General features: G+C 38.5%; 1 protein-coding gene across 1 annotated transcript in view; it reads right to left on the reverse strand.

Annotated features, from left to right (window-relative positions):
- DROSHA (drosha, ribonuclease type III) overlaps positions 1–15,910 on the reverse strand; it is a 136,616-nt gene that overhangs the window by 67,662 nt on the left and 53,044 nt on the right. The window contains 3 exon segments of the mRNA XM_011952548.1: positions 1,759–1,858; positions 3,515–3,639; positions 7,888–8,057. Of these exon segments, the coding sequence (XP_011807938.1) occupies positions 1,759–1,858; positions 3,515–3,639; positions 7,888–8,057 (395 nt within the window).

Here is a 15,910-nt window from a genome sequence, read left to right on the forward strand (position 1 = left end):
ACAAAGTCTGGCTCTCTCGCCCAGGCTGGAGTGCAGTGGTGTGATCTCGGCTCACTGCAACCTCCGCCTCCCAGGTTCACGCCATTCTCCTGCCTTAGCCTCCCAAGTAGCTGGGACTACAGGCGCCCACCACCACGCCCAGCTAATTTTTTGTATTTTTAGTAGAGACGGGGTTTCACCGTGTTAGCCAGGATGGTCTCTATCTCCTGACCTAGTGATCTGCCCACCTCGGCCTCCCAAAGTGCTGGGATTACAGACATGAGCCACCGCGCCCAGCCACACAATCAGCAAATTAACCTGAAACCCACATAATTCTAATAGTTGCCTTCTAACTTGCAAACCCCTTATAAAAACCTTTGCTGCAAGGGCATATTTTATATAAAAAAGGATTACGATCCAAAATGTCACCTGTGAGACATGATCAGGAACCAACTCTTCCCTTTCACGGTCCTTCAAATAATTGTAAAAATAATTGTATATTTGTATGCATGCAATTGAATCAAAATCTCATAGGAATTCATAATAACAGGAACCACCCCCTACCCCCACTATTGATTAAGTTCCTTTTACAGGACAAATACCACAAGAGGCCCATTAAACGGCGTATTTCAGAAGTTCATGGAACTACCTTTTTCATTGAGTGCACCAAAGGAGGAACATTTCAGTCAGCCTCTCAACCTTAGTTCCCTCCTTTATAAACAGGCTGACTGGCTTAAATCACAGTAAGCGACAAAGCCAGAATTCAAACACTTTTTCCAGCTTCAAAGCTTTGCTTACACAACCCCAGTAGAATAAAACTTCTGAGACAAAAATCTATGTTGATGCTGAAACCATTTTTTCTTGTAATTAAAACTAAAACATAAGTTATCCTGGACTACAGGGATACTACTACCCATTAGTAAGGAAATATGGATGTGGGAGATGAAACCTTACAAAATAAGTTTACCATGCTAAACTGGCAGACCAATGGAAGACAATCTTTTCCAACTTTAAGACCAAGAAACCTGAGTAAGGCCCAATGTTGTATAATGTGCAAACAAATTAAAGATAAAAGGCTGATTCATCAAATTTAAGCTTTAATATCTATAAAAGATATGTTTGATATTCCCAATGGTAATAATCCATTAAGAAACTGGCATTTTAGGAGCTGATATAGATAGGATGTTGTGGCACCTCCAAATTTCACACTGAAATATGATACCCAGTGTGAGAGACGGGACCTGGTGGGAGGTTTTTGTGTCATGGGTGGATCCCTCATGAATAGCTTGGTGCCTTCCCCATGGTAATGAGTTATGTGAGATCTGCTTGTTAAAGAGAGTCTGGGACCTCCCTCCTCCCTCTCTTGCTCCCTCTTCTGTCATATGATGTGCCTTCTATGTGCTCCCCATCCACCTTCTACCATGACTAAAAGCATCCTGAGGCCTCCCCAGAAGCCAAGCTGATGCTGGTGCCATACTTCTTGTACAGCCTGCAGAAACGTGCACCAAACAAACCTCTTTTCTTTATAAATTACCGAGTCTCAGGTATTCCTTTAGAGGAATGCAAAACAGACTAATACAGGGATAAAAAGGCTCCCTTAAATACTAAAAGATTTCTTTAAATCAATTGGTATAATAATGTGGGGAGGAGGATAAAGTATGATTTTTAAAAAAATATATTTTTCCATCTTGTACCAGAAGTATAGCGTGATACAACAATCGTGAAATAAACCTGAACCACATCATCATTAATCACCTAGGAATGGAGTTTGATACAGACCTCCCTCTGTGCTAGCTTCTGTTTATCAGTTTGTTTGACTTTGGGACTATTTGCTAGGAGGTGGCGAAGTTTCACATAACTTTTCCACAGTTTTTGGTACCTAAGGAAAAGGACAGGCAAACATCTCAGGTAAACAGAAGGTAAATCTAAAGTGCAACAAAATCAGTTATTTTAAGAGGCCTCTTCAAATCATACATTACATTCTTCTGATTATTCTTAATGGCAGAAAGCTGTCATTCTAAGGAAGGTTATGACTTTGGGGTTGAGAGTTGGGATGGACAAAAGTCAACTGGAACCTGGTGATTAAGTTGATTACTGCTTATTTCGGTTGGAAATGAGGTGTGACTATATGAATGAATCTCTGGAAAGAATTCCAAAGACACAAAAACACCTCAACCAATGGAATCATCCTGTTTCTCACTGTTACCTCTTGAAAATAACAGATTTTATTTAAATATATACTTTCTGATATTTGTTGAAAGAAAGATCCCTTCTTTAATAGGGAGACTGTCAGTTGCTGAACTACTTATACCAAATATAAGAGTTGAAGAGTATTACAATAGAGAACTCCATTTGTGCCAAAACCCAAGCTACATAGCTATATCCATTTTTCTACTGGAGAGGGTAAAAGACCAATGGTGTATACCAATTTGTATTTACCATGACAATATAAGCATATTTGTTGTAGCCAAATAAGTTATAACCTAGACCAGTGTAAAGGATACTGTCAAAGCGTCCTGGAAATGAAGCAAATATGCAGTCCTTTATCAATTCACAGTCCTGCCATCTGAGAGTCCACGAGAGCCTCATCACATTCTACTAACATTTTTCTGACAAGAAGGGATTTTCCAAAGATTTTCTGTCGTATTAAAACTGCTCCTTTCTTGGCCTTAGCTGGGCCTCTCCTTTTTTGAAAACTTTTTTTTTTTTTTTAAAGAATGGAGGAAAGAAAGAAGTACTTACACAGTGCCTGGTTCACTGCTTCATACTTTTATCCAAAGGGGGAAAAAAAAGAACAAAACCCTTTAGCCTCTTCTAATATATGTCAGCCAGAACTGTATTTATGAATTGAAAATCCCCCATGCCCTTTTCTCCCACTATGAATCCTTTTTTTAAAAAAAAATTAAGTCAGGAAGCTGTTTGTGTATTTAGTAAGGTAGGAAATCCAAACAGTCCCAAAGAATCTAATGGTAATAGCTCCATTCCCACACATCCTAAATCTTCTCCCAGAAAACACTAACATGCCAGTTGGAAAAATCAAAATGTGGAAAGTTACATCAATTCTAAGAGTCAGAAGTCACGGCTCCTACTTCCAACACAACCTTGACTTTGCATGTGATCTTGAACTCTTAAGATGCCCCCAAAAAGAGAACTCTGCATAAATTCAGCAGTGCTAGGAACCAATATGTGCTACTTTTCTCTAGAGGGCACTGAAAAAATAAAAAATTATTATTATTATTATAAGGATGAATAAAGAAAAAGTTCCTTAAAGTTTAAAAACATACAAGGACTTATGTTGATCAAGTTTGCCAAAAATATTCTGTTGAATAATAGTTTCTTGCACTCAAATATGTAGAGAAAATAATTCTTCAGGAGCTACCAAAATTGTTTCATTTGGGTAATCTAAACTGGAAGCATGGCTCATTTCAGGTCTTAATTTTTGAAAAGGAAATATCCACTAAAGGGTATTTCTCTGCTAATTCAGCTGTTAGTAGAAGGTGAAATTGGCTAAGACAAACACTGAGAAATATCTTACTGTGGGTCTCCTGCATAACTCAACTGTGCAGGGCGTATCCCAAAGTGGACGATAATCGGAAAAGTAATCACATCAGGGTTGAACTGTTCACGATCCAGTTGATCGATACGGACAGAGCTTGGTTTCTAGAGAGAAAAATCAAAGCCATTTATTCCCATAAGAAGTCTTTACGTATTGACTGTAACCTAAGTAGGGAAGGAATAAATCGGACTTTTTTCTAGGAAAGCCTTGTCCCCAAAGGGAAAAGGTCATTTAAAACCCTTTAATTACAGCAGCTCTACTATCTAAAAACTATAATGTCATCCCTGTAAATGAGCCTATGCCATTTGGCATAATGAACAATGATTTTGTCCTTTTTTGCAGTCCACATAGAAACCTTTAAAAATTAAACTCTTAAAAGGACACCTAGTCAGATATAACTTTTCCTTAACCTCTCCGAAGGCACAGGGGAAGGATTCCACATCACAGGTAGAGCCTGTTCTGCTTTAATTTCACATTTCAGGATGCATAGACAGATGCCTCTATTTAAGTTTTTCTCCCCACTTTTTCTCAGTGGATCTTATGTATTCCTTTAATTCTACATCTTTAAGTTAGATAGTACAGTGGTGGCCAAATAGTTAAGCTTCTCTTATTACGTCCATGTAGGACATTTGTGTATTTTAACAGAGAGCCTCATATTTTTTCTTCATGTCTAATAAAGGAAGAAGTGAATGGCTCATTCCTTCTGGATCATTTGTGAAATGGCTTTCATCTTGAAAGCTTAAATGTATGAAAAGATGGTAAAATCACAGAGAACAGGTTTCAGCAACCTCCTTATAGTCATCTCTCAGGACAGTCTCAATTAGAGACTCAATTTTTACTAGCACACTGTAGAGTCTGTGGCTCAGTTGCTTTGGAGGCTGAGGCTGTAAAACTGATTCACACAGAGGCCAATAATCTTCATTCTGTCCCACAACAATGCCCAACAACTAGAGTCTGGGTGGCTGCCTGGTTTCTCTGGGACCGACAAATTTCAATGCTAAAATCAGGAAATCTCTCAGCAACTGGGACACCAGCCAGCTATCTGACAAATATTCAACGAGGTGACAAAGGGGATAAACTTGGGTGAATTCATCCACATTACTTAAAACACTCAAACCTTTGGGAGGCCAAGGCAGGTGGATCATGAGGTCAGGAGTTCGAGACCAGCCTGGCCAACACAGTGAAACCTGTCTCTATTAAAAATACAAAAATTAGTCAGGCATAGTGGCACACACCTGTAGTCCCAGCTACTCAGGAGGCTGAGGCAGGAGAATCACTTGAACCCAGGAGGCAGAGGTTGAGGTTGTGGTGAGCTGCGATTGCGCCACTGCACTCCAGCCTGGGCAACAGAGTGAGACTCTGTCTCAAAAAAAAAAAAAAAAAAACCTCAAACTTTTTAAGTGTCATTTAATAGTCAAAATTTCACTAGCTTCTTGAAAGTTGGTCTCTGCTCTCAAAATTTGAAAATCGAAAATATTTTGTTCACATGTAACCTAATATAAAATTAATTAAATGCTCATCAACAGTAGCAATGTGCTAGGTCAAAGAATTGCTTTCTTTATATTGTACAACAAAACAGCAGGATACATTTTTAGAAGGGGAACTGTAGAATAGAATGCTATTGAATTATTCATGTTTCTGTGATTTTTAACACCATGCCATGGTACCAACAGAGGAAACAGTGATCTAAAATATCTATAGTATCTCTAAATTTATGGCAGGGGTTGGGGGAGCAGGAAATGAAATATATTCTAGACTTTGGCCATACCCTATAACATTTATTATACCATCTTTGTGTAAGAATAAAAAAACATTCTCACTAATGACAAAAGTATTCCTTGGAAGATTAATTCTTTTAAGTTCTACAGCAATAAAGTATTTAATGTGACCATAATGGCTTGAAAAATTTAATAAATTTCCCAATATTCTTGCCATTAAGCAATCTTTCAAAGCAAGTCCTACAGAGGATGAAACGTAGTGTGGTGTCTACCTTGTCGTATGAGTAACTTGCACACTTCTCAGTAGGATATTTTCATAACACTGAGTTCTCAGACTTTTTTTTTCCTCCTTTAAGCATATCTTTAGATAAATACTATAAAAAAATTAACTTCAACACATTCCTAAGCCTGACACCGAAACTTCCAATATAAATCTTTCATACTGACTAGGTCTGACTTCATGTTTTTAATTCTAGTTTTACAGCATCTCAAGTATTAATGGTTAATGATGCCAATAATTTCTACAATTTCTCAATTCCTCAGAGATCTTACTGTTCAGGAAGCACCCCCAGCAAGCCTATCCCACTGATCTCTCCTAAAATGAGAGTCTTTCCTGATGGGTCCATAGGCTCAACTACTCATCAAAGACTCCCTTCATATGTTAGTAGTCTTTGGGTTTTCACCTGGGCAAGCATCATATATTAGTTTGGTGCAAAAGTAGTTGCAGTTTCTCCCATTACTTGTAATATACCTTCAGGTATATATATACCTTAGGTATATAACAATCTAATATATAACGTCACTAGCACCTGGCTCATATAATAGTTCCTTAACAAATTAGTTGAATGATGATCATGGTGATCATAAACTTCATCTAGGTCACTGGCTCAAAAACAAGCAACGAGAAAATCAAACTGTTTGAGGATTTTTTTTAACTACAGAAAACTGGGCCTCACTGCCTGGAGCATATAGGGTAGGTATATCCTTAAGCCAGGGTATCCTTAAGTTTTTTTTTAAACTCTCCAGCTGATTCTAGATTTCAGGAAAACGTAACTATACCATGGAAGGAAGCCCAGGGTGAACGTGCTCCCCCAGTGTCTACCACAGAACATGGAACTCTCTAAGTGGAACCACCCAGCTGAAACTGGACATCTCCCACCACCATCACCCCATTCTCTGACTCAGCATGAAAAATGACAGAGGGAATATCAATATATACAACTGTTTTAAGAATAAAAGTAGAATTCACAGTCTTACTCTGAGAGTGTTATTAGTTCCATATTTCTTTTAAAGTTAATAATTATGTGGCTTAACAGTATAACAGTAAAAATTATATGATTTTTTGGTTTTAAACAAGTTTTATGTTTAAACATATTTTTATTAAACAATTTTACTTTCTGGATTTGTTTAAAAGAATTCATGCTAGCCAGAATGTTTTATTTGCAAATAGCAACATTTTGTTTGTGCAGATGTTACTGTCATGCTACAAAAAGTTGATCCAGAGTTTTTAGTTTATGAATCAAAGCTATTAAGCAATTGGCAGCTTTTTAGAAAACAACAGCTTTGTTAAATAGATTATTCCATTTATTTTCATGGAAAATTTTAATTCTCCATTTCTATAAAATTTTATCCTTATGCCAATATGTAACTATTTTATGAAACAGTAACACTATTTTAGAAGAAAAAAAAATTGTCTTATATAAAGAAAATGTTATGTCTTTATATAGGAACTAGTTTTCTTTTAATTATCTCCTTTTAATATTTACATTTTTTACTTCTAAAATTGAACATTAAAAGCTAATTTTAAGACAAAAAACTTAATTAGCACCCAAAGAAATGGAAAATATTTATAATAATTATGGTGAAGGATCAATAAAAAAGAATACTACAAAAAGGTTCAGACAAAGGATATTAATAGGCAAGTACCAAAAGAAAATATGAATGGGCAATAAACATTTAGAAATCAAAATAAATACAAAACTGAACTAAGTAGTTTCCCGCCCCCCCCCCACCCCCATCAAATTCCCTTAGTATAACCAGCACGAAGATATGGTTGCTCTCATACGCTCCCAGAGTACAAATTTTACAGCCCTTCTGGAAAGCAATCTGCAACAGGCATCAAAAGCCTTAAAAATGTACCTATCTTCAGGTAGAACAAATTTACTAAATTAGGTGAATTTAGTAATTATAAAAATTTTATAATTTTTTATTAATTTATAATAAAATTTTTATAAATTTGTATTATAATTTATAATAACCACATTACTGTTCTATGGCCACTATATACGTAGGCATGCATTCACTCATTCATCCAAATATTCATTCATGCAACAAATATTTATTGAGTGCCTTTTACGTAACAGCCACTGTTCTAGGCCCTGAGAACACAGTAATGATGGAAACAGCCAAAGCCTTGCCTTCCTGAAGCTAATACTGCAGTAGAATTATAAAAAATTTACTAATTCACCTAATTTAGTAATATTTTCTTATTTATATTTATAGAAAAAATTATCCAAGGACAAGAAGCAGTGAGTACCTAAAACTTTTAAAATGTGCTGTTACTGTTTTCATGAAACATTCAGATCTGGAAAAGAAGGTGCTCCAGCCTCTGAATATACAGACACCAGAACATACCGTCCCAGGGTTGGTAACAATCATGCCTTTGCATTCTTCTGCATATTTCTGCCACTCCAGCTCCTCCCACTGAAGCATATTGGCAATCTCCTCCTCGGGCACCAGGGCTTTGCTGCACCTTAACAAGTACAGGAGAATCTGGTGCATGGACAGCACTTCCTTTCCTCCATCTTGGATGGGAGTGGAGAGAAGGGGAAAAATAAGGCTACTCAACTTACAGCAAATCAACAACTGAACAAGGAAAAAACAAGACAACGGAGGAAAAAGAGCACGTACAAAAAGGTAATGTAAAATTTACACTGTTTAACCAGGTGCCAAATAATATGAAAGCCATTTGTTTCATTGATGAACTGTGCTCATAAAGCATCTCATTTACTAAATTGGCAACAACATTATAAATGATAAAAGGCTCCATTTGTGAGGTATGAATATAAAAAAGGTGCCTATCTAAATAAATTTAAAGCCACCTAGCATAAAGAACCACAGTTTCTAATATACAGAACCATGTTATGTCTTAAATATTTTATCATTCTTTCTGAGGTAACAGATGAAAGCTCTTTAGAAGTGATGTTACCATCTTAAGGAAATTCTAAGCTTTTGTGAGATATTTATGAATGTCTTCAATAAGTTATTGTTGCATTATGGTCTAATTTTTTGGTGCTAATGTGCTGCACCTGCCATGATGAACAGAGCCTGTGCTAATATCATAGAAGATCATTATGGGGTTAGTACATGGAAAAAATACCAAGTGTTCTGAGGCCTACAGAAGCATATAGCACCAAGTACAGGGGATAAAAATAACAAAGGGCATCATTCAAGTACCTTGGAAAAAGCCAATTAATCTAGTACTTAATGAACCAAAGACATCCACTTCATTTAGGCATTAATGTGGGGTCAGAGGCTTCTGCCTTCTCTTTGGACTTAACTTCTGGACCAACATGGGCAACCATTAGATACCTCTTTTCTTTGCCTACTCCCACCCAAACAAAGGACAAGAGCCCTGAAGAGGACAATCGTTACCCTCTCCCAGGTCATGAGATATGCTATTAACAGTAGTACAGGACCAAACGCTTCAGGGAAAAAGAAAGGGACCAAGAACACAAGATGGCAGCAAAGGGATGGCACAAAAGACAGTGTCCTCCTTGGTCAGAGGAATTAGTGGCACCCAGTTCGAGTCTGAGGCACTAAACAATTTTAATGCAAATTGCTGTGGGCTAAGAACTTAAACAAGACTGCACGTCTGAGAGAAAAGAGAGTAGGTATCAACATCTCTATGTGAGCTGTGTTCCTCCAACTGAGATGTTACCCTGGAACTAGACCACATTGTTGTTCTACGGCCACTATATATGTAGGCATGCATTCACTCATTCATCCAAATACTCATTCATTCAACAAATATTTATTGAGTGACTTTTACGTAACAGCCACTGTTTTAGGCCCTGAGAACACAGCAATGATGAAAACAGTCAAAGCCTTGCCTTCCTGAAGCTTACACTGCAGTAGAAAGAGACAATAAAAAAGAGCTACATAAAAGATCGGGTTGATAGCCGGGCGAGGTGGCCGGCGCCTGTAGTCCCAGCTACTCCGGAGGCTGAGGCAGGAGAATGGCGTAAACCCGGGAGGCGGAGCTTGCAGTGAGCTGAGATCCAGCCACTGCACTCCAGCCTGGGCGACAGAGCCAGACTCCGTCTCAAAAAAAAAAAAAAAAAAAAAGATCAGGTTGAGATGAGTGCTACAAAGAAGAATCAAACAGGGCAAGGAACTAGAGTTGTATCTAAAAGGATGGTTAGGAAAGGAATCTTCTAAGAGGTTTCATGTAGGCAAAACTTGAAAGGAGCAAGGGAGGCTACCATGCAGCAGTCTGGAACAGGAGAAGAAAGAGCAAATGCCCTAAGGTGGAGTGGAACTGTTGTGCCCAGAAACTGCTAAGAAGCCACCGTGGATGATGTGAAGTGAGAAGAATGTGAGAGAGGCAGCAGGGAAGTCAGATCTTACAAAGCTTTACAGCTCACTGAGAGCTCTGGAGTTTACTCTGAGATGGGACCGTGTTTTTCACCATATGTGCCAGGCACTGTGAGTGGTCCCACGTCAACATCACTAGGGAAAAAAATGCCACAAGCTCTAGGTGCTCAAGAAGCACATAGGCTAATAATGATAGATCACAATGGTTCCTAAAGCAATCTTTGTAGGTAACACTCGGAAAATAAAGTTCTCTCAATCAAAGTTCTAAAGACACTGTGCTTCTAAAAATACATAATAATTGTCCAAGAAGTGACAAAGTCACAAAATACATCAACCCACATTACGATACGTTCTATCTACTAATTCACAGCAGTGACTTTTTTTATGCCTCATTACAAAGCCACCGCCTTAAACACAAAAGTCATCATTAATAAGCAAACTTGCATAGTGTTATGGACTCAATGTTTGTGTTCCCCCAAATTTCATATATTAAAATCCTTTTTTTTCTTTCTTTTTGATTCAGGGTCTCTGTCATGCAGGCTGGAGTTCAGTGATGCAATCACGGCTCATCACAGCCTCAACCTCCTGGGCTCAGGCGATCCTCCCATCTCAGCATCCCGCGTAGCTGGAACCCCACCATATCTGGCTACTTTTAAAATTTTTTTGTAGAGACGGTCTAATTATGTTGCCCAGGCTGTTCTCCAACTCCTGGGATCAAATGACCCTCCCACCTCAGCCTCCCAAGGTGCTGGGATTACAGTGTGAGCCACGGCACCCAGCCATATATTAAAATCTTAACCCCCAGTATGATGATATTAGGAGGTGGGGCCTTTGAAGGTAATTAGGTCATGAAGGTAAAGCCCTCATAAATGGGATTAGAGACCTTATAAGAAGGAACATGAAAGAGCTTGCTTCCTCTCTCTTTTATCCACCAGGTGAGGATATGAGAAGATGGCTGGCTGCAAAGCAGTAAGAGGACCTTCACCAACAACCCAACCACAAGGACACCCTAATCGCAGACTACCAGCCTCCAGGGCTGTGAGAAATAAGTGTTTGTTGTCTAAGCCACCAGTCTATAGTGTTTTTGTTAGTATAGTTCAAATGAAGAAACATGGATAGGGACATATTTCTCCGAGTCAGTCTCAAAACACATTTCCAGCTGGGCATGGTGGCTCATGCCTATAATCCCAGCACTTCGGGAGGCTGAGGCAAGCGGACTGCCCTAAGCTCAGGAGTTCAAGGCCAGCCTGGGCAACATGGCAAAACCTCTCTCTACAAAAAATACAAAAATTAGCCAGGCATGGTGGCAAAGGCCGGTGGTCCCATCTGTTCAGGAGGCTGAGGTAGGAAGATCACCTGAGCCCTGAAGGTTGAGGCTGCAGTGAGCCGTGACTGTGCCACTTCACTCCAACCTGGAGAACAAAGTAAGATCCTGTCTCAAAAAATAAAATAAAATAATACAAACATATTCCAATCCACCTGCATGTGACATGTGTTCCTCAATCAGTAATGTTCCTCTCTTTGCTAAGGAGCCCAGGAAACCCCTAATACCCGTCTCTCAGTCTGAGTCCATGATAATCGCTAATCTTCTAAGGGGACTGAGGTGAACAGGTGGATGAGAAAATTCTAATGCCAGAATGCGTTGCCTATATACTTCACGTGCATACACACCGAACAGCAGGAATAAAAGAAACCTAGAGAACCTTGGAAAGAACCGCCACACTAACTAGGTTCACAAGGAACTAAGGAAAGAGGAAAATAGTTTTTCGCTTATAATGCCTATACTTGGTGAGATTACCTAAGAGTACCAGGGACTTTAAGGACACAATGGGGGTCTAAAATACCGTAAGAAGGAGCAGAATGTTGCTTTGTGTAAGAATTAGAAAAAAGATTCATATTTTCATGGGGGGAGAGGAGCATGATGGAGGGAGTAAATATACACAGGTCCAGGTATACAAAACAGCACTAGAATCTCCACGCATGCATTTACAGTTGCCTGACTCCAAGGCACTTCAGATAAAAGGGAAATGGACTAGGGACAGCAAATTTAATGTGAAAAGACTTTTAAAAGAGCTAGTGGGAGAGAGGAATACTTAAGACTACAAATCAAGACTCCCTTAAAGGCTTCAATTCTGTAGAAAATGATTAGCATAGATACTGTCCAATTTAGGAAAGGCATAACTAGATTAAGAAATAAGGCCATTGGCTGGGTGGGGTGGCTCACGCCTGTAATCCCAGCACTTTGGGAGGCCAAGGTGGGTGGATCACCTGAAGTCAGGAGTTCGAGAGCAGCCTGGCCAATATGGCAAAACCCTCTCTCTACTAAAAATACAAAAATCAGCCGGTCATGGTGGCTGACTCCTGTAATCCCAGCTACCCAGGAGGCTGAGGCAGGAGAATCGCTTGAACCTGGGAGGCAGAGGTTGCTATAAGCCGAGACTGTGCCACTGCACTCCAGCCTGGGTGACAGAGTGAGACTCCCTATCAAAAAAAGAAAGAAAGAAAGAAGATCACAAGGTGCTTATATGAATGCCAGTTATCCATCTTCTTATTTAGGTGCAATGCTAATGATGAGGCAGGGGTGAGTCACATAGCAGCATAGAAACTAGACATAATTAAAAATACACATATACACACATCAGGTGCAAAGCTAACAACACTGAAGGAGAAACCACAAATCCATGTTGAAATCTGCTAAATATTTTAAATGGCAACTAAGCCTTAAAAGAGATTTTATTTACCACTGTAAAAAAGTAGAAACTCAGGGCAGATAACCTGAGGTGAAAGGTATCTCAAGGAAGGGAGACTGAGACTCTGCTCCCTGTCCGGTTTTGGGGTTCAATTTCCATGGAAAGGTAAGAGGAGATCCATAAATTAGAGACTCCTGCCAGAGCCCACAGGGCATGAGCTGTATCTCTCACACTCAGCCTGGCAAAAAGACACTCCATAAACATTTGTGGAATGACTTTGTAAAGCAGACTAATAACTTGGCCACTTGCACTCAGGCTGCCATGAATTCACTAATGTTAATGAATTGGCTCTTTTGGTTTGTCTGCTTTGCCACTTGTTTATGTTGGGGATTTATGGAGCCATGTCACTGAGGGCTAGGAAGTAATTTTTATCTTGTTGGCTGAAATAAATAGGACATGATATAAATGAGAAATGAGAGCGGGTAAGCTAAGGTTAGCAGGAATTCCGCCAACTCTGGGACTGGAACCGTGACAACAGCTCATTATTCGGGAAGAACTGGAGTTTGTGTTTCAGGGAATGAATCTGGACAGTCATTAATGAACTGACAGACTTTATAAACTGTTTCTTAGAGACCCAATTCTCTCAGTTTATATTGCTTGATTATTTACATGGTTATTTGGGGAGGGGGATAATTTGTTAGGGAATCTGTATTAAGTATATGGCTGCTTATAAGAGTATTTCTCAACTGTATAGTACTCAACTTGAAGAAATACAAAAACATTATCCCCTTTCTCTACACTGACAGTAACTGGATGACTGCACTTCTGTGTCTCCTGGATATTCCCGCCGAGACATCCTAATAATCTTATTTTCTAAAACATGTATTAACAGGTCTTTTCTAAATTTTCCAAATGTATATTAAGTTGTGGTACTAATAGATGCTTTTGCAAACTACACTTGCCTCTTGGAAATTTTGCAATACTCTCCCACCTCCCGGCCCCCTGCCAGCCACACCTGAGAACTACTGCTCCAGATGGGGCAATTTCAAAGAATCAATTTTCTAGACAGTCAATTTGCAAAACTGATTCAGGATTTGCAATGCTTTACTAGGGCAGTAATATAAGCAATGAGTAGGCTTTCCCCTAAGTGTGATCTCACTATCTTGAATTATGACCTACTTTTGCCCCAGTTACACTCAGAATAAAACCTTATACTCAGTCTAGTTCATATCAACTATTTTGTGACCAAAGGTAGAGAGTTGGATAGGAAAGAAACAAAACTTTGAGAAAAAATTTTAAATCTCAATAAACTGATTGCTCTATGATTTGGTTTCTGGTAAACTGGTCAGCACTGAATAATCCTTGGTTTAAACTATCAAGCTTACTTTTGGGTTAAAATTGCTTAAAGCAACTGGGACAGCTATCTTCAAAATGGATAAACTGAAGAAATAGAGAAATATGATGATGACTTATAAAACTCAAATCTTCAGTTAGATATTATAACAAACCGACATAAATAAAAAGCAAGTAAGAATAAGAAGACCACAAAATACCTGAAAAATGTGGAAAGCTACTCATTCTCAAAGAAGTTCAAGAAACATGCAAATAGTAACATCAGACTTTTTGCTTATCAGATGGACTAAACCAGGAATGTCCAATCTTTCAGCTTCCCTGGGCCACAATGGAAGAATTGTCTTGGGTCACACATAAAATACACTAATGACAGCTGATGAGATTAAAAAGAAAAATCGCAAAAAAACTCATAATGTCCTAAGAAAGTTCATGAATTTGTGACGGGCCATATTCAAAGCCGTCCTGGGCCAATGTGGCCCCTGGGTTGCAGGTTGGACAAGCTTGGACTAAACTGTAAAAGACTAGTAACATCCTGGCCAGGTGTAATGGCTCATGCCTTTAATCCTAGCACTTCAGGAGGCCGAGGTGGGCAGACCTGAGGTCAGGAGTTCGAGACCAGCCTGACCAACATGGCAAAACCCTGTCTCTACTAAAAATACAAAAATTAGCCAGGCATGGTGGCAGGTCCCTGTAATCTCAGCAACTTGGGAGGCTAAGGCAAGAGAATCGCTTGAACCTGGGAGGCCAGAGGTTGCAGTGAACCGAGATGGCACCACTGCACTCCACCCTGGGCAACAAGAGTCAGACTCTGTCTCAAAAAAAAAGACTCGTAACATCCAGTATTGGCAAGTGTATAGAAAAAGAGTACTTTCTGTTGGTCAGAAAGAAAACTGTTGGTCAGAACTACAAATTGGTATGTCCTTTCTAGAGAAAACTTGGCCAACATCATTCTTAATTTAAAATGTGCATACTACCTTAACATGTAATTTCACTTCTAGAACTCTACCTTACAGAAACAAACAAATGCAACAAGATAGACACAGACTATTTCTGAAGCATTTATATGAAATTGGGAAAAAATGGAGAACTCCAAAATATTCGTCACCATAGGAATTATAAACAAATTAATGTCTATCCATACTATAAAATGCTAAGTATGTATCAAAGAATGAAGCAAAGCATTTACAGTACAGAGAATGCCTGAAGTATCTGAGTTAAAAAAAAAAAGTTATGTAACATATTTAGTATTATTCTACTTGAAGAAAAAAAGCGTAATTCTCCTTACGGCAGTTAAAACAATACAAATCAAGCCATTTACAGCATTTACTCATTTTCACATGTTCAGAAAGAAGTGTTCACTGTTTTTACTTTACATACTTTTGTACTGTTTGTATACACACGCATACACACAGAGTCAACTCAATCAAAAGCAAAAGCAACATTTCCATTTTCTAAAGAAAGAAATTGTTCTTTTCAATAAATGGTGCTGGGTCAACTGGATACCCACATTGAAAATACTGAATTTTGACCCATATCTCATATCAACTGTGAAAACAAATTCAAGACTGATTACAGCTCTAAAAGTGAAGAAATATAAGTGAGCATCTTGACTTTAGCATAAGCAAAAATTTCATAAATATGATACAAAAAGCTCTAATCATAAAGGAATATGTATCTATAAATTGGACCACATAAAAATTAAGAATGTCTATTCATCAAAAATAATCATTAAGAAGATCAAAAAGCAATCTGCAGAGAAGGCATTGGCTATATATATACATATATGTATCTGTCAAAGAACTCATATACAGTATATATTTCTAACAACCTAAAAAAAAAAAATTCTACTTTAAAGTTCATATGGAACCAAAAAAGAGCCTGCATTGCCAAGACAATCCTAAGTCAAAAGGACAAAGCTGGAGGCGTCACGCTACCTAACTTCAAACTATACTACAAGGCTACAGTAACCAAAACAGCATGGTACTGGTACCAAAACAGAGATATAGACCAATGGAACA

Source organism: Colobus angolensis, unplaced genomic scaffold (assembly GCF_000951035.1).
Source record: "Colobus angolensis palliatus isolate OR3802 unplaced genomic scaffold, Cang.pa_1.0 Scaffold341, whole genome shotgun sequence".
NCBI classification, from domain to species: Eukaryota; Metazoa; Chordata; class Mammalia; order Primates; family Cercopithecidae; genus Colobus; species Colobus angolensis.